Here is an 18,524-nt window from a genome sequence, read left to right on the forward strand (position 1 = left end):
TCTGTCTTTGATGTGTTTTATTCTGCCCTCATCATTATTTCAGCGTCTTTCCTCTTGTTTTTCTTTCCACCTCTACTCCTTCCCCTCGACCTGTACTGTCGCCCTCCCTACGCTGTACTGCCCTTACACCTCGTGCCGCAGTTACGAGGTCAGGACAGTGAGGAGGAAGCACTACGTAACAACTTATGCCGTTATAGCGCCTATGTGTGAAAGGGGGTAAGGTGGACTGTAGAGGACTTGGGATGGAGGAGAAGCCTCCAGTGTGTTTGTGTGTGTGTGTGTGTGATTCATGACGATTGCAGGTTTTCATTTGGCTAGTAAAGCTTGTCAAACATTACAGGTCACAGACTAATCTCAGCTTGCTTGCTGACTTTGACGTTAGCAAAATTCCATCTGATTGGATGGGTTAGTTGGCTCATGATTCTAACTTAATTACTAAAACTATGGCCAGCAATCTGTGACTTCGCTACATGGCCTAAAAGCTTACCTGATGAAGTATATCAGGGACACTGCAGATGTTTCCCTTCATGTGATATTCAATTACAATGTAACGAGACCTCGATGCAAAGGGTGCATGCTAGCAGATAAGTGCAGTTCCCTTAACGGCCATCGCGGTCATTAATAACCAGCAATTCTGAAAATACCATATAACAGCTGGTACACTGTAAATAATACACACTTGATATATTTCATTCCCCAACAGAGGCTGAAGCAGCCAGCTGTTTGGCCGTCATTGTTCTCCTGTTCTCCGTGAACTTGGCTCCAAGTGATATAACGTAGACCCGAAGGTTTTTAAGTGGAGTGAGAAAAAAACAAACGGCTTTCAAAATGCTATATTAATGATCAGGAACCGGTCACATGGACACTAGGAGGCAATTTGTCCTTGTCTGCTCTCATTAACTTGACAGGCAGTTAACACACAAATCATATCGTTGTTTTAATTAAAACTCAACTCCTGGCATGTGCTCCTGGAGTTCATCTCCAATGATTTGATGGAGGTACAGCACAGGACAAATATGATCAGATTTTGTAGGATTTAGGACACTCTTTTTCAATGATTTAGAACGATGGATGGAGTGTTGTTTTGTGTGTATGTGTGTGTGTGTGTGTGTGTGTGTGTGTGTGTGTGTGTGTGTGCACTGCTAGTGCGTGAGAGAGAGAGTGTCCTTGTGATGATCAACTGGATTGACTTTGCCGAACCTCGACCGTCTTCCAAAATACAGCCGATACAGAGTCTTAAATTATTGATGTTGAGGGTAAAATGGAGCCTCGAACGACCTTAAAAGTCAAGGAGTCGTGTGGAAAAACCACAGATATGAACACAACAACTGACATCCAAGTGCACCTTCAACTCAGTGTTGTTTATAGTTCATCATGTGATGCTGTTCACTAGTCGACTGCCTGGCACATGCTTTCCAGACCGAACTCTAAATGCAGTCAGTTTGTTTTGAGATGTAGCGGACGAAAAACATAATGCGCTTCCAACTTATTGGTAGTTTGATAAGGAAAGTTTCTCTTTAAATGTTGGAAATAATATGAATAAAAATACAGGACAATGTTTATTGCTATACGCCACTTAGCAGCCGAGCCTGAACGTCCTGTTTGCCGTGTCCCTTGGGAATGTTTTGTACTTAAAGTAGTAGCGTATAGAATTTATGATACAGCATTAAAATAAACTACCTTGATGATGATGCTTGTAATTAAGTCATAGGGTTAGAGTTAGACATCGACATTCAAGTGTGTTACACAAACACAATTTGAAAGCAGCGTTTCAAAATGATAAAGCACTTAAACAAACATACAAAAATATGTAATATTCAAATTGTAGTTAGTATAGAGACCACCAATCATAAGGCTTTATAAACACATAATTATTAGTATAACCAAGGCATAATAGGCTCAAAATTGCAGGGCGTTTCAATATCTTATGCGATACAAATTCCTTAACGACATGATGCAAAATGATGATGCCAGGTTGATTGCATTGTACGAACCAATTAGCCAGGCTTCTAATGAATTGCAATGCACTTAATGGGTTCTCAGATTTTTAATCAAAACAGTCACTTTGATTCCACCAATGACATATGTAGATAAAGAACGTTTCATATCTTGAGACCACGCACATTAGCTCGGGAATCACCGAGGTTTGTGTCTGGCTGCGTGTGTGTGTGTGTGTGTGTGTGTGTGTGTGTGTGTGTTTGTGGACAGGAAATGAGAAAACAGACTTTAATGGGGCTTCCACACCCTTATCAACAAAATGCAAAAACATGTGCATAGAAACCCATACAGAAGCCTGTTAATTCCTCCTATTTTAATGCATGCACACACCAACCCTTACCACATTAAAGTCGAGGTTCTTCTCCACCCAGTCGGTAGCAGCATCAAACTCCTCAAACATCTCCATGATGTAGAGGGTATCCAGAGCGTCCACTATTGTAGCTCCCTTTATACTGCCTGCAACAGAAGCAAATGCAAAGGTTTAGAAATGATTTGCAGAATTTGTAAATGCACCGGGTGAACAAAAGTTCACAGCAGAAGTTAGAAGCTCCGTTCGGGGGTTGAATAGATGATTGGGACTGACGGAGGGTGAGGGGGCCGGGGATATCGGCGCTGATGGACCGTCGGGAGTATTGCTCATCTCTGGCGTTGGCCTCGTAGCGGTAGGGGAGACGGACCGTCCTCCCTGGCGCTCGCATTACACAGACACCCCTTTCCCGACTCCGACCCTACCCCCGACGCATTGGCCTGTGTTTGTGCCAGGCGGCTCGATGAATCATCGAGACGAGGTGTAAGGGCAGTACAGCGTAGGGAGGGCGACAGTACAGGTCAAGGGGAAGGAGTAGAGGTGGAAAGAAAAACAAGAGGAAAGACGCTGAAATAATGATGAGGACAGAAAAAAACACATCACAGACAGAGTTGGAGAATGATGTGTTGAGTCGAGATCACAACCACGGAGCTAAAAGTGTGTTATTGTGTGAATAACTATTGTTTTTTTCCTTCTGCAAGTAGTGGGAGGATGCAAAGGCTACTAAAAGCTTTCCATTACACACATAACGCTGAATCATCAGCTACACTATTGGCCACAGAGGTAGCACTGTGCTCAAGCTGTAGTGCTTTTGTACCATTACAAATGGCATTGCTGATGAGCCGGGCTCTCTTCGAGAGGACGATTGTGACAACAGATCTAACCAATGAGAAACGTGTGATTTAAGCCATGATTTGGGATAGTGCCGAGTGCACTCCAGAGCACCAGGCCAGCTGCTTCAATTCCTAATGCTAAGCTAAGATAAGATAATCTCCTTCTTCAGGCTCCAGCACCATACTTAATTTACAGATAAGAGAGTGACAACTATCTTTTTCAGATGCAAAGGAACGTAACAATGGCACGATAAAAACATGTGTAAAATGCTTCAGACCATTTGAATGTTGTGTGTGTAGAAAGGGAAGATCCTGTGACCGCAGGTGTCAGCTGATGCAGCAACTGTCGCAGTCACTGGTCCTTCCTGTTTTCCATCCATCTCCCCTTTTCACTCCATCGAACCCCCCAGAGCGACAATGGAGAGGACGAGACACTTTCCTCCCATCCATTGTCTTGTCACTTTGCTTCCTTCCCCCTCACTGCTCATCCTGGGTCCGAGTGTGTGTGTGTGTGAGAGATGCGACGGTTAGGAATGGTCAAAGTGTGGCCAGAATACTAGCACTAAAAAAAAGAAAAAGAAAATATTTTAGAGCAAAAAGAAGTGATTTGTAAAAAAGTTGTGACTTCATGTGAATTAGTGGGAATTTAGCTGATAAATAATAAAAAGTTTTCCTAGTCCATATGTTGATGCCCTAAAAATAGAGAACCCTTGTTCTTTCAAATGTCGCAGAGGAACAAAAATAATCTCCGACGTGTCAACGGGCCGCAAGGGAGCAGGTCACCGGATGAAGGATGTGTGTCAGTGTCCAGATGGGAGGACTATACACTCGGAGACGTGACTAAGCTGAGGTCCGCAAGGTCGCCAGAGCAAAGTCTGACGATGTCGGAGTCGCGGTGCCGCCGAGCGGTTTGTGTATCCGTTTGAGACGAGAGAGCGCGGCGAGGCGGCAGATGGCTCAGCAGAGGGCGGCGTGTAAAACCCGAGTGGTAGCGGAGGAGGAGAGCGTCTCGGATGCTTCTACGGAGACGCAGCAGCAGGGGAGGACCGGCCTTGTGATATTTGATGGAGGTGGTAGGCTGGTCACAGCGGGAGGATTCTTACATATGTACAAAGTCTTTCCAGAAAACCACCGGCACCAATGTGTTCTCCTTCTCCGATTTTCTCCCGTCTCCGTTTCCTGGTGCAGCAGTGCGAGTGCACAGTGTGAAGGAATCTCATTTTTGCTTTGTTGAATTAGTTTTTTTTAAATGTTTTTATATTAAAATATAATTAGTAAAAAATATCAACAATAATACATCATTTCATTCAAATCATCTTTGTGTATATTTCTTTTGCTCTTGATCCTGTGTCCTCGAACATGGTGCCGCGTGTCAGAGGGGAAGCCAATGAAGGACAACACAGGACAAAAAAATAGGAGATCCAGAAGGGAAGATGAACGATGGAAGAGCTGAGGAATCATTCCCAGAGAACGAGGATGGATGGGGGAGGCATGGCGGTAAAAACAAAAGGGGGCAACACGGCCCAAAAGTCATTAACACCCGGGCCTCCTCGTTCTTGATTGCCCTGAAACACGATCCATTCAGCTGCTGCTCTTCCTACTCGACCTCTTCTCATAAGACCCCCATCAATCGGTTCTCCTTATTAAGTTTTCTCTTTTCACAACAATTCTACCCTTCCTCTCTCCTGGTGTCCCTGTATATCTCCTATTTCCTTCCTTTGATTGCTGCTATTCACCCTTTGCCCCCCCCCCTTCAGCTCCTGCCTCAAACATAAAATAAGGGGAGAGTAGAATGATGGATGAATTTAAGCAGAGAGCACAGCACCACACCTTCATTCGTCTCCTATATAGACAGATGTCCATAACACACACGCGATAAAACCAGTATTAGCTGGTTTAACTATAAGTTTGGACGGGTGGTCAATAACGACATTCATTCACTGCACTGCGTTCTAGGCTGTGTGTGTGTGTGTGTCAGTCAGAGGAGTGATGCATTGTTAGGTTGTTCAGAAGAAAATAACCTTCGCTTCACACAATCAGGCAGTGAAGACAGAGCTGTAATCTGTGATGTCGGACCGACGTGATTGATTGAGAGTGACGGACAATGCAGTGTCGCCTTTTGTGTTTCTCACACACACACGCACACACGCTGATCGTGTTTACGGAGGTCAAAATGCAAACATGAGTTCTACTGATTCTTCTGTAAACTTCCTGGGAGGATTAACCAATGAACCCACATTGATGCCCCAGCAGCAGCCATATTGGGAACCAAGCCTTCTGTTCTCATCTTCCTATTTGTTCGTACGCTTACATCGGCTCTCCTATAAACTTTAGTGATAGATTAAAGCCGCAGTGGAGAAGTACCTAGTGCCAAATAGATTAGCATAATAAATAACTTGAATTGATTTGTAAATCACTTTCCTCGCTCGCATCTCCCCAGGTCCAAAATGTCACAGATCAAAGATCAAGTCTTCGTATCGCTGTAGCTACAACATACGAGTCAAACATACAAAATATAAAAAACACATTTTACCAGTGTAGCTCATTCCAAGAGGCATTTAACTTCTGCATTAGCAAAACATTAGCCAGTATAATAGTTAGCTTCGTTAGCAGTGAGCAGATAGGTAAATTCTTCTAAAATCAACATCCACGGAAGACAACAGTTGACTTGACGTAGATACTACTGCATGAAACCAATTATCAGCATATGACATGAATATACACTTTAGCCTAATGAAGATTGTACTCAATGTGTCGATTACATGCTTTTCTTTGATCGCACTCCTCATTAGAAACAAGTACCAAGCATAAATATTAATTTGATTGCCCATCGGACCTCCTAGTTTATGGTGCTAGAGATCTAGAAATAGGACACTATTTCTGCTATTACTATTATCATCCTATTAAGTCTACTACTGCTTTTATCCTTAATAATGGTTTTATTGTTTTTGCGATTACTGCTGTTATTCTACTACACGGTCTACGGTGTAGACATGCTCTATACGAGAAGTGTCCGTCCCCAGCAACTGTTTGGGTGCGTTTAGAAATCGCTGTGACAAGACAACGAAAAAGCCAATAACAACAAAGAGGTCCCAACACACAAGTGGATAAGTAATGATGAAAAAAATAATATTCATGCAACGGCTAAAAAAACATAAATGATATTTTGCTATGAAAGCTAAAGCAGGCTTTTGTGAAATGTCCTGAACTTTATGACACGCCTCTGAGCTGTTCATAACCTCTATCCAGCTTTACTGAGGGATGAATTAATATCGGCGCTGCATGCTGACTCAGCTTAAAACGAGCAGCCTCAGCCTCCAGGAGACGGACAGCAGTCAAAGTGTTACCGATATTAAAATGAACAGAAGGGAAACTGCTATTCTCTTCCTGAAGCGTCTCCTCGGCTCACTGTGTTTTCAGCGGCCCAGAGACTTTCCAAACTTTCCAACAAAGTTTGGGCTAACTAAACTAAATCGAGGTCTAATCCCTAATCCTGCAATTTGACCCGGATCTCAACACCCTTCTTCAGCCCTGATGGTGATCCCATTTAGCCCCGATCGGCTACTCCGTATTCCGCAAGGGGTCGCCTGAGGGGAGGTGAGAAAAAGTGATAGCTAAGCCTAATCGAGTTATCGCGGTGCAGAAAGCGCACACGGTCACAAGTGTATTAACCTATCGGCTCCTGCTGCCGGATACGCCAGCGTCGGCTCTTTTTCCGCATTTTTGGCCAAGGTCACGGTGAAAGGCGCGAAAAACAGGACAGTGGTACAGAAAGAAAAAGGGATCGCAAGCAAAGTAAATTGGGCCTGGGATTTTCCTGGAAGTCGTGCGGACTACGGGGTCCGTGGACCAGAGTGCACATGGTCAGGGAGACGGGGCGGTGCCGCTGCGGCGTGTTGTTCCGGGCCTCGGAGGGTGGGGGGGGGGGGGGGGGGGCGCGTCCATGATTAATTCTTGCTGATGCCGGCTAAAGGCTCTGTGACAAAGGGCGCAGGAAATCTGAGAGTGTGCAACACAGAGCAGCAAGGTGTGTGCGTGTGTGTGTGTGTATCTGTCCATGTGACAGATACCACCATTTCAGCTGCTGCAGTGCTTCCCTCGCCTGCATCCCACCCACCTCTCAGCCGAGCGTGATTTACATCACATCAGACACAACCTAATACGCCGTCCATCCCCACCACACACACACACACACACACACAACCTGAGGGTAGGCTGGAGCAGAATTACTCCATCCATTTCAATTACTGAGATTGAGTATCTGATTGAGACACACACAATGCTGTGTGGGAGCCGAGGTTGCATCCTAGGACTCAATGTCAAATTACATAACCGACTAAATGACTTGTCTGAGAACGGAGACACACCAACAACAAAAAAAAAAGCATTCCTCTCTTTGACTGGTGGACAATAACATACATTTCAGCTTCGCTCTAGAGTGCTGCTGGAATGAGTCCCTCGGAGATCTGCCGGCATCTTTTCTAGAATCACATGAAGAAAGGGCCTGTTGTTAAAACAAGAGTGTTTTAAGACATTAAAAGACATCGCTGCCCTTTTAACGGTGAAGCGAAAAAACGCCATCCTGATGAACGCCGGTCTGCCTTTAGCTCATTGGTGAGTAGCGGGGCTGTGAGGTCACGTGACCTCGGCGTGGTGCGTTTATAGTCTGACGTATCACAAACGTTTGTTTGCCTCGGGGGGGGGGGGGGGCTCTGCTTACCTCACTGGGCCGATTCGTTTGGTTGAACATCAGCGTGACTCACCGAGTCCTCGGGCTGAAGTGGATGCCATTAAACAGACTAAATTGAAAAGGAACTAAATAAAGACTACGTGACTCTTCTGCTGGCCTCAAACCATGATTGGTGTTTACAGTTTGGTGCTTTTCTGTTTTTCTTTAAGGAAAAGGGTATTGATTGGAGCAGCCACATTCTCACATCTCTCCAAGGACGCTACATTCTTCCTTCCATACTTTCATAGATGGCTGTGAACGTCGCAGAACATGAGGCAGCCTCGTTCTTATCCAAGAAGATGGAAACAGCCGTGAGTTGACTGTCCACACAGACAGACGAATTTGTCTCAAAGAAATCTGGACGTCTCATGTTGCAATGAGGATCTTGATTGGGTCCTTCTCATTGAACAATATTATAGCGTTGTTATTTCCATGTAGCTCATCTATGCAGATGAATCATGCCAAAATGCTGAATTTAACGGTAAAGTATTTCCTGCAATTCCCTCGTTTTTTCCATTCACTCCAAATTAGACTGTAAGTTGCAACTGGAAAAAAAAACAGTGGAGGGAAGTTTAATGGTGTGCTGTAAAACAGACATCTGGGGCAAAGGGCTGCTCAGTCTCACCCTATGCTCACAGAAACAAAGCTGCTTGATGCACATGAGCCCGTTGCTGTAGACCAATAGCAGCGAGAGGCAAAAGGTAAAAGTACTGGAAATAGCAACCACCATCATAAAGACACTAATCTCAGCAGTTGATTAGAATGGGGTGAAGTGACACAAGCCGGACATCCATCTTTGATCGTGACTGGCTATTTCTACTGTCACTTTAGTAAAGGCACGCGAGTGTGGGGGGGGGTGTAGGGAAAAGCCTTTTGAGAGCACCGGCATGGACGGAAGGCCTCGGGAGACAAGAGGGGGAAGAACAACATAAAGAAAAGGAGGTCATCATCATCACCACTAAACCCTGGCAGCATCTGTGGCGAAGGCTGGCATTCATTCAACGGCCTTCTAAAAGCACTGTGGGCAGGGACTGGGCAGATAACAGTGCACTCACACGCTCTCACACACACACACACACACACACACACACACACACACACACACACACACACAGGGGATGCACTCGACTCTCACTCAACACGCCTGGAACTCACGACCCATCCAAGAACTACGTGAAGGAGCTCACCCCATGTAGCATGTGAAAAAACAAACAAACACGATTTACATTTATTAAATGCTTGGTATTAAGCGACTATAGATAATAATGGTAAAAACGCTGTGCAACCCGCTCATGTAAACGCGTATTACCAAGTGGCAGAGAGATAACCAGTGAGCGACTGTAACTAACTAGCAGTTAGTTTGTAGTTACCACGGTGAGGAACTGAACACCAGGAAGGATTTGGGGAGTATTCACATTTAACTGAGCAGAGTCGAGTGCTGCATTTATTGAATATTACAAGCCAGCAACTGCGTGCAGTATTTTCAGTCCTGTTATACAGCCTCCCGAATTGTTATTTAGAGTATATAAGCCACTACATGTGACATTGTTGTTGTTGTCGGGTTTGACGTATGCAGGGAAATTATATTGCTACCAAGAAAAGGTCTGTTTGTTTGGAATAAAGATTGTTTTTTTCAAAGTAGTTCGAAGGTGTCTCCTAAGTTTTCCTCTGAAAAAGCCCACAGCTCATAACAACACACTCACCAGTCTTTTTTGGGGTTCAAGAGTACTAAGCAGGTCACTGAACAGTACAATCTAGTTTCCCAATATAAATAAGTATACGCCTACAACAATCTCAAATGTATCGCTGTTAATTTGGGGTAATTATCTATCAGACACACTTCTACTTTACCTTATCATTTTTCTCCACCCGGAGCGGCTTCTTCTGCATTTCATATTTCACACGCACACACAGCGTTCTCTCATAACACGGTCCAGGTCACACTGGACTGGATGGCAACAGACCTAAAAATTCTGCCTTTTCCTCTTTGCCTCCAACAGCGGGCATCAGTAGTGACCTTTATTGCGCTGCGGCTCAGTCAAGTGTGTTTATTTTAGACAGAAAAAAACAAAACACACACACACACACTTACAGGCAGCTTTGTTTTTTTTCTTCTTTTGTTGAACACATGAGTGCCTCCCTGTGCTGCCCCTCAGCTAGGACGAGAGAACTTGCGCTCCAACCTTTAGCTTGTTTGGCTGCCGAGGAGCAGTATCAATAAATGAGAGGACGGGGAGGGAGACGCGCAAACAGCAACGCTGCTGCAGTCGGAGAAGCAAGACGTATTGTGCCCCAATACCACTTCAAATCCCAATGTTTGTCTCTATATAGCACAGTGACACACAGCATATGGCTCCGTTCTGACTCAGGGGGGTTTCAACCAATGAGGACGTTGGACTCATGTGCTCGGTAAATACATCTGGGAAAGGAAGGGGTTTCCTAACATGCAGCGGACCTGCACACTATTACAACATTCAGATTATTGGAGACCAAATATCTTAAAATGTGATTTCTTTTCATTCCGATAAAGGGTTGAGGTGAAATGCCCTTCACGTTCATTCAAACAACTATACAACAAAACTAAGTAAAGCTAATGAACAACAATTAATCAAAGTCAAGTACACAAATTAGTGCTGAATATCAGAATATCGCATCAGGCCGATCACGATCCACGGGGGGGAGGGGGGTCGTGTTCAGGACAATTAAGCAGGTCACTGATATAACATTCTCTCTCTGTGGACACACTAATTGTTCCTGGTCGTATCACACCTCTACTTTACCTCATTCAATCTACACCGATTGGTTGCTGACTAACCCGAAGCCCAACGTCTCTTTCTTCTGCTGTGTGTCACATTTACTCGAGATCCAAAACTTGATCTGTGATTATATATGTTTAGTTGCAGATGATAAAGTTATTGCGTTACAAAGCTTCTATCCCAACCACGCCTGAAACTCAGATTCTCTTATTGTGTGGAAGGAAATCCACACTGCAGAGTCTGTAACAAGGAAGGGTTGCTACCCAGCGCTCCCGGCCCAAATCCATTGTCATGGGAGTGATTCTTGCATTGATTTTTAGAGAAACAGTCTATGTTGTGAGGGAACTCTTCTTCTACTGCCACTGTGTCTTGGTTAAAAAAAAAAGGAAAAAGGGACAAGGACTCGGTACAAACTCCACCTCTGGCCCTTTGGCTCGTAATGGAGCCGAGATTAGATTCAATTCTATAATGTCTAACGGGAGTCGGAGCGCTGCTTAAGGCCGACTGGACAAGCCATGTGCAGCGAGCCCCGAATGAACTCCCCTTGATCCCGAGAAACTCAACAAGGTAATGATTCCTCTTGCAGGGGTCCAGTGTGTTCTAGTCGGCGGGAAAGACCCTCAGTGGCGGCTCAGTTCAAAAGGACAATTTGTCTGAAGAGTGAGACAGTTAAAAGACTGATGCGAGCCGGAGGTCTAAATAATTCAGTTATTCCCCACGGCTGAAATATTATACAAGAACAGAAACATTTTGGAGAGCTTGTAACTTGAAAATGCGCGCCCCCCGCCCCCCCCCCCCCCCCCCCCCCCTCGCCTGCACATTCTTAACTAAAAATACCTTAATCCAGCAGGTTGAGTTCTCTCTTTGAAGCATAAGAGACAGGAGAAGAGGGGAATGGCTTCTTCCCCTCCCAACGTTTTTGAGCCTTAATAAAACACAGTTCTTCAAAAGACCCCACGAAGAAAGCAGAGTTCAGGGTAAACCGGAGCATCACGTCACAGAGCCCTAAATATCTGACTATTGATTCAATCAATCAATCAACCTCGGCACCATATTATGGAGACTCCATCACAGATGCCACAACCAGTCAGCCACCATACAGCTGGACGGATCCGATACGGAGCTGCAAGCACAAACTGTGTTCATGGAGTTCATTGCCGAGCATTCTGGGTGAAATATTGTATGTGACTGGGGGAAAAAAACCTGTTACAGCAGTGTGGGAGCAACAATCAGCTTCAGTTACCCAAACTAGGTGTGATTCAATTAGCACTGCGACAGAGCACTTCATTTCTAATCTGCACACAATGTGTTACCGTTATTGAATGTCATTAAATAAAACCACGCCGTAAGGAATTCACCCTGTTGGGAGTCACCAATACCAAAATGAAATCAACTCTCTTTAAGATCTGCAGTGCTATATGACTTTGTAGAGTGCTTTACAAATAGATATTTTATCATGCTCTTGTGATTATTAAAGTACTATATAATATAGGACAAAATAAATATAGATAACTACAATATTTATGTAACTTGCTTAAAATATCTGAAAGTTGAGATTGCACTTTACAGTCCTTCTCTGTAATGGCGAGCAGGAGGTGACTCTTCTGATAAAATCAGAAATGCTAAAATATTTGATTGCATTGATAAAGTACGGTTCATTTAGTTCATTTACTATTAGTGGTGCATTAGTGGTCATCCAAATCACGGTTCAGATCAGATCACACATTGGATCAGTACAAAAGAAAAGAGGCAGCAGGCGTTCTGCTGCCGATACCAATTGCTGATCAATAATGGCAGATATAAATCAGTTATTTGATTGTAGCAGCCAGTGTACAAGGCTCCACAGTTGCTAAATGTTATCCTTTTAGTGTCACGATGAGGGTTTGTTGTCATGCCTCTCGTGTCCCTGGGATAACTTCACTTCCTGCCGTGGTGTGTTTTCCCCCGTGTCCAGTCACCTGCACCTTCCAGGTTAATTCAAACCATGTTTGTCCCTCGTCGCTTGTAGGTTCATTGTCTACGTCGGTGGATTTTTGTTAAAGAGATCGTTTGGTTTGCCTTGTGTCTTGATCAGCCTTGGCATTCTGGATTTGATTTTATTTAAATTGCAATCTGCATTTGAGTCCTCCTGTCCTTGTACTGAACCTGACATTTAGCTGCTTAAACAGCTCATAATTCATAATGCATTTTTAATATTGTTTTAGGTTGCTGAGATTTATGTACAAAAATCCGTCAAACAAACAATGTTTATTCTACTTCCTCAACAATATTCCATTTAAAGAGATTACATGTAAACACATCATGAAAACATTGTTGGTGGTGATTATTTTATATGCTAGTAGTCCCTGAAGACTGGTTTTGAAATATTACCTGTTTCTGTACAATGTGAACTAAACCAGGAAAGAAAACTCCTACATAGACACGTGAAACTCAATTAGACAGAACCTCCTCTTCACCAGGACAAAGTGGGTGTTGAGTCTGTTTGTTGGCACTCGTTTGCCATTACAAATAAGTTACACATCAGAGAGTCACTCAGTAAGTCAAAAGGATCGCTACTTCCCCCTAACATACCTCCTATTTTGTTAAATAAAGGGTTTTATTTAAGTGCCAACTGAACAAGCAGACTGTGTCTGTTGCTCTCTCTCTCTCTCTATATATATATATATATACCCATATCATGCTTGGATGTCTGCCAGTATTTGGTTGAGACGATAAACCCAGTTGCCTGCCAACATTTCGGGGAAATCTATGGCTGCTGGTGTTTGTGTAAAGTTGGAGTTGAGGTTAATCTCCCAGCTAAAAGAAGGATGCATCGTATCAGCAGTCTTTTTCCAAATATATACTGGATGTCTAGGCTTTTCTAAGAGCTTGCTTGAAATAAAAGCAAATTCTGCAGAGGCTGAAGATAGTGTACCTTGTCCAGCAGTTGTTATTATCAAGTATCAAGATGGTAACAGGGCATGGATGTTGTTCTGGAAGCAACCACATTATATTATACAAACAAATTGATATACTTACTTTATACTTAGTGTGAATAAAACAAATATTTTGAATTGTTAGTCAGACAAAACAGGTAATTTACAAACTTAGATTGATTTCTGATATATTGAAGTACAAACTTCAACTAAAAATGATCCTACCTAAACTCTGAGAAGCTTCGAAGTCCCGTTCCTAGCAACCAGCCAGCAACTTGGCTCTCTTATTACAAGAAAAAAGTAAAAAATGCCTTATGGAATAAGTCAAAAGTATCATGTTCAATTTGGAGTGGGCCTCCTGAAGCTTCCAAGAGAGCAAAGTTTTATCTTTAAACCTGGTTATTGCATATCAGGGATATAGCCTCCGGTCCACAAAGCGGCTTGGTTGCATAATACTCGGGGTCGGGGTAATATTATCGTCATACATCATGTTCTATAGGGGTTGGAAAGCGGCTGTGACAAGGCCCCGGGGCCACGCTGTCTTATTTACTGATGGAAGTGGGTCTGCTGGAGCAGCCATCCGAAAGCTATTTACTGTTGTGTAGCCGAGGCTTGAGGGATGCAAAGCGAGGCAAAGACCAACACGTGAATCAGTATTCACACAGCCGCGTTCCTCTCTCTTCCTACATTTTGATCAATTCCAGCAATGAAACAGTGTCTGGAATTTACACAAAGCTGATTGAATTTCTTCATTAAGCAGAAGAAGGAAATCATTAAAAATGAGCCTGTAAATGCCCCGCGCTGTATTGTGGAATCAATGCAGTAAATGGTTTTGGGGAGGGGGGCATTTTCCCCATTGGTGAAGACTGAAATTCTATTTCAATCAAAAGGTACTTCTGTTTCTATGCAGGTACCTTCTATTGTAAAGACGAGATACAAGATGGAATTTCAACTCCGATGCAAACCAAAATCATCTAGTCTCATAACAGGAATTTACTCCAATAAATGTGAAAATACTGTCTTCGTGGAACCGATGATGTAAGACACAGAAACACTTTGGAGATGTTCAGAAATAGCTTTTTTTATGCAGTGAAGTAAAACTAGATTAAGGAGTCATATTATGGCTGCTAGAAGTAGAAAGGGAACGTATTGACTATCCTCTGAATAAGACCTGCAGAGACACTATTAACCGGACCCATCAAAGACAAACTAATTACACAATGTAAGCTCAAAAATAATGTGACGCATTGCTCATGTTTATATCTTGGTTACAGTCTGCACTTTAAAACCAGTCTGTGCTAAATTAATCGCCGTTAACATCAGCCTTTTATTCTATTCATCGGGTTTTGTTTTGTGAATTCATAAATATGGTGCTTCATTGGGAACCAATGCAACGCCTACTCCCTGGTTGGCCAAAATGCAGCCCTTCAGTGGCCAGAAGCTCACGTCTGCTGGATGTGTTAATAAACAACTGCTCACTCATGTGAGAATCCACTTTTAAGGGGTGATAAGGCTTCGGTGACGTGTTGATCACTAAAGAAAACAATGTGTACCTCTTAGAAATCCTACTTCCTTCCACTAATTACAGGCAGCTTACTTTGAATTCTCTAGAAGGACAAAGCATGTTGTTACTGAGGAAAGAAAGAAAAGTATACTGCACCTGAATATTAAATTACGAGATTAGAAGGAGAAAAAAAACACTGGAGATGAAAACATCAAGCCATATCAAGTACGTGAGTGCATTTGGATGTCAAGGAACTGGTGTTCCTCTTTTCCACATGAACGCCATCTTATCTAGTGAAGATCTCACAGTGACACTGCTCCAAATTGTCACATACACTCCCCACTGATGCGCGCACACACACACACACACACACACACACAGACACACTGGTGTCTGTCTGGAGCTAAAAGGTATCCACACAAATATTCTCCCTGAGCATTTAATTAGATCAAGAAACAGACAAACTGCTCTTATTAATCCATCAGTCAGAATGAACACACACCTGGAGAAACAGAGCGTACACTGCTCTCGCACTCAACCGTTTTTACACCATTATCATTCACTAGCTGATCAACAACAATGTCAACAATACGGACCGCGTTTTGAAATATTAAGCCGTTTTATCTTGAGGCTTTGAAGCCTGTGGTTCTTTCGTCCATTCAGAAAAATAACAGGAAAAACCAAATACATCGCAGATGAAAAGCTTTTAATGAGCCGCATTGATCCTTTGCCATTGGCACACATACCGTCGCAACACATTTGTGGCGTCCTCTGCTTTTGGCTTCATGTTTACTTTGGCGGCTATTCTCAGAGTCCAGCTCTTAGCCGACAAAATGAGACCCCACGAGGAGCAACACGTAGTGTGTGTGTGTTTGTCCGCCTTGGGGGGGGGGTATGAGAAAATAATTAAAAATCATGCAGTTAGCACCTTAGTTTAATTTGGCTTCCGTCACAGAGGAGCAACGCTTTCAAGCAAGGAAAAATCAGCGAGGGAGCTGCCCCTCCGTCACAGCGCTCGTTAACAGCACAAACACCAACAACTGGCAGGCGGCACAAACAGAATTTAAATATATGATAAAGTTGACATTTACAGGATTCCATTGATGGATGACTCAAAACTGAAGGCCAATTTGGCCACTAATCTAAAGGCCAAGGCAGCCGGTGGCAGGGACGAGAGATCAATCGTATTTCTTTCTGAAACAACTTTCTGGGGGGGGGGGGGGGGGGGGGGGGAGAGAGTGTGTGTGTGTGTGTGTGTGTGTGTGCGTGTGTGTGTGTAGGGTCTCTCACTCACCAAATAGATTGCTGGAGTGGCCTTGCTTGGAGACGGGCCGGAGCTCATTGGAACCCCAGGCGTAGCGCCTGTAGCTGCCCCACGCATGTTTCATCATCTGATGGGGGGGAGGAGGAGGAGGAGGAGACAAGAAATGTTGAGAGTTAAGAAGCACAATGAATCATCTCAGCTGCAACAAAGGCAATGAAGTCATTTTCATACAAATATCGTGGGTTTTGCTTGAAGCCACAATGATACTGGGATTTCATTTCATGGCTGTTACCATGGACACATGGTGGACACATTTTAAATGATTAAACGTATATTAAATAAACAAGCGTTTTGATCACACAGATTTTACACTACTGCTATTTGATTGTGATTATCAGCCAGCACACATATCGGTCCCGTTACCGCTCTCAACTGAATGCCATTCAAACAGAGGCTATTTTCTTCCCCCTCGCCCCACAGATTACTTTTGCCTTATCCCTGTGTTTAATGATGCACCTGCTTACATGTCGCACATTGTCAACTGAGCACGAAAAGCTAAAAAGAAACTCAGTCCAACAGCAAAAACAGTGGCTGAGGCCCTGAATTTAACAGCTCCTCCTCCCGCCTAATTAGAATACACGCTATGCCAATGATTCCCAGAACTGATTGAAACAAAAACAAGGTGGCTGGGTTATGGAGAAATGAATGGTTTGCGTATAAATAAGGCCGTTTGTTATGTAATTTTTTGTGCCGCAGTGAAAATATGAACGGCTTTAACCGGGGTGATGGCCGTCTGGACGCTGAGGACTTGGTTTGTTTGTTCAGTCCAACAACCCGACTGAGGTCCAGAACAACGTCGGTGCGTCGTACCGCTCATAGCCGCCCAACTGACCTACTCAAACCGTTCGTCAGTCACAGAGGAACAGTGTCTCCGATTGTTTGTGGGAAAAGAAGAGCCCAATGTGACTTGAATGCGTGTGAAAAGGAGCAATTTCCCCCAGCTGAGTCCCATGATCTGCTGTGGAAACCCCCCAGTCTCATCTCATTTTCATCTGCCGCCAGCTGTGGGCGTTGATAGAACTGTGAACACCAATTTTCAATCTAACACCCAGGAGCGCTTTCGGGCCTCGGTTGTGGCTCCGCCTGCAGCTCTTGTGTGTCTCTCTCTCGCTCTAATCCGGGTTGCATGGCATCGTTCTGGAGCGTCCCAGAACCGTGTGGATTAGGCCCGCTAAAACCCCTTATCCTCCACCTTCAGATGCAAAGTCTGCATGCGCGCACACACACACACACACACACACAGACCACTGAGTGCTTCCACTGCATGCATGATGAAGACCAGCTTTGTACACCTGAACATATTAAACTGCATGGAAATCGCTGGGGGTGGGGGTCACATTACTGCACACTCTCTTGGAACCCATATCCTGTGGCAAGTGTAAACATGCGTGCGTGTGTGACTCACAGGTCATTTGCTCCCTCGCACACGTTCGGGGGAAATAGCGCGTCGCCAGGCAGCACACGAACGGGCGGGCGGGCGGGCGCCGCGTCACTCGGCTGGCGTTACCAAAACGGAGCGAGGCCAGCGAAGCAGTTCATAGTGACTGGGGAAACCGGTGCTGGTGGAACTCCCTGACTCGATCACAACCACGGCACGGACAAGCAGCACAGAGAGCGGCTTCGGGGCGGTGCAATAAAGTGTGCAGGGCCCACATGGTGAGAGCTTGCACTATATTATATCGAGTGTTAAAAGGCTTCACGCTCGGTCCAAAGGTAGCTGATGCAAGTCCCTGGCTCCACAAGATGTCTTTGATTATTCATTTATTGTATAGTCTGTTAATTGTTCAGGAAATCAGGCAGAAACACCCCCTGTCATCCAAAAGCAGAGTGATGCCTCACAATGTCTTCTGTCCATGCAGAGGTCTGAAACCCCCCAAAATATCATCTACAAATATAGAAAAAATAGAAAAGCTGAAATGATATCTTTCTTGACTTGGAGCCTGAATGTAGAAAATATATTAAAAATGAGTGGTGTTTTTTTCACACACCAACAACCAGGAAATATGATGCTCAATGTTTGAACGATTTAAAATGACCTCTCGACTATTGATTGCAAATTGAATATAGATAAAATGGTTCGTAATAGTAATTGTGAATAATATATATATATATATATATATTTCTGGTGTATTTATTCCTACACGATTGTAAACTGAAT

General features: G+C 44.0%; 1 protein-coding gene across 1 annotated transcript in view; it reads right to left on the bottom strand.

The window, feature by feature from the left end:
* man1a1 (mannosidase, alpha, class 1A, member 1) overlaps nucleotides 1-18,524 on the bottom strand; it is a 92,977-nt gene that overhangs the window by 51,879 nt on the left and 22,574 nt on the right. Inside the window, exons 2-3 of the mRNA XM_037448978.2 lie at nucleotides 16,337-16,433; nucleotides 2,339-2,454 (exon numbers count right to left, since the gene is read on the bottom strand). Of these exons, the coding sequence (XP_037304875.1) occupies nucleotides 2,339-2,454; nucleotides 16,337-16,433 (213 nt within the window). The remainder of the gene's footprint in view (nucleotides 1-2,338; nucleotides 2,455-16,336; nucleotides 16,434-18,524) is intronic.

The sequence above is a fragment of the Pungitius pungitius genome, chromosome 20 (genome assembly GCF_949316345.1).
Source record: "Pungitius pungitius chromosome 20, fPunPun2.1, whole genome shotgun sequence".
Lineage (NCBI taxonomy): Eukaryota > Metazoa > Chordata > Actinopteri > Perciformes > Gasterosteidae > Pungitius > Pungitius pungitius.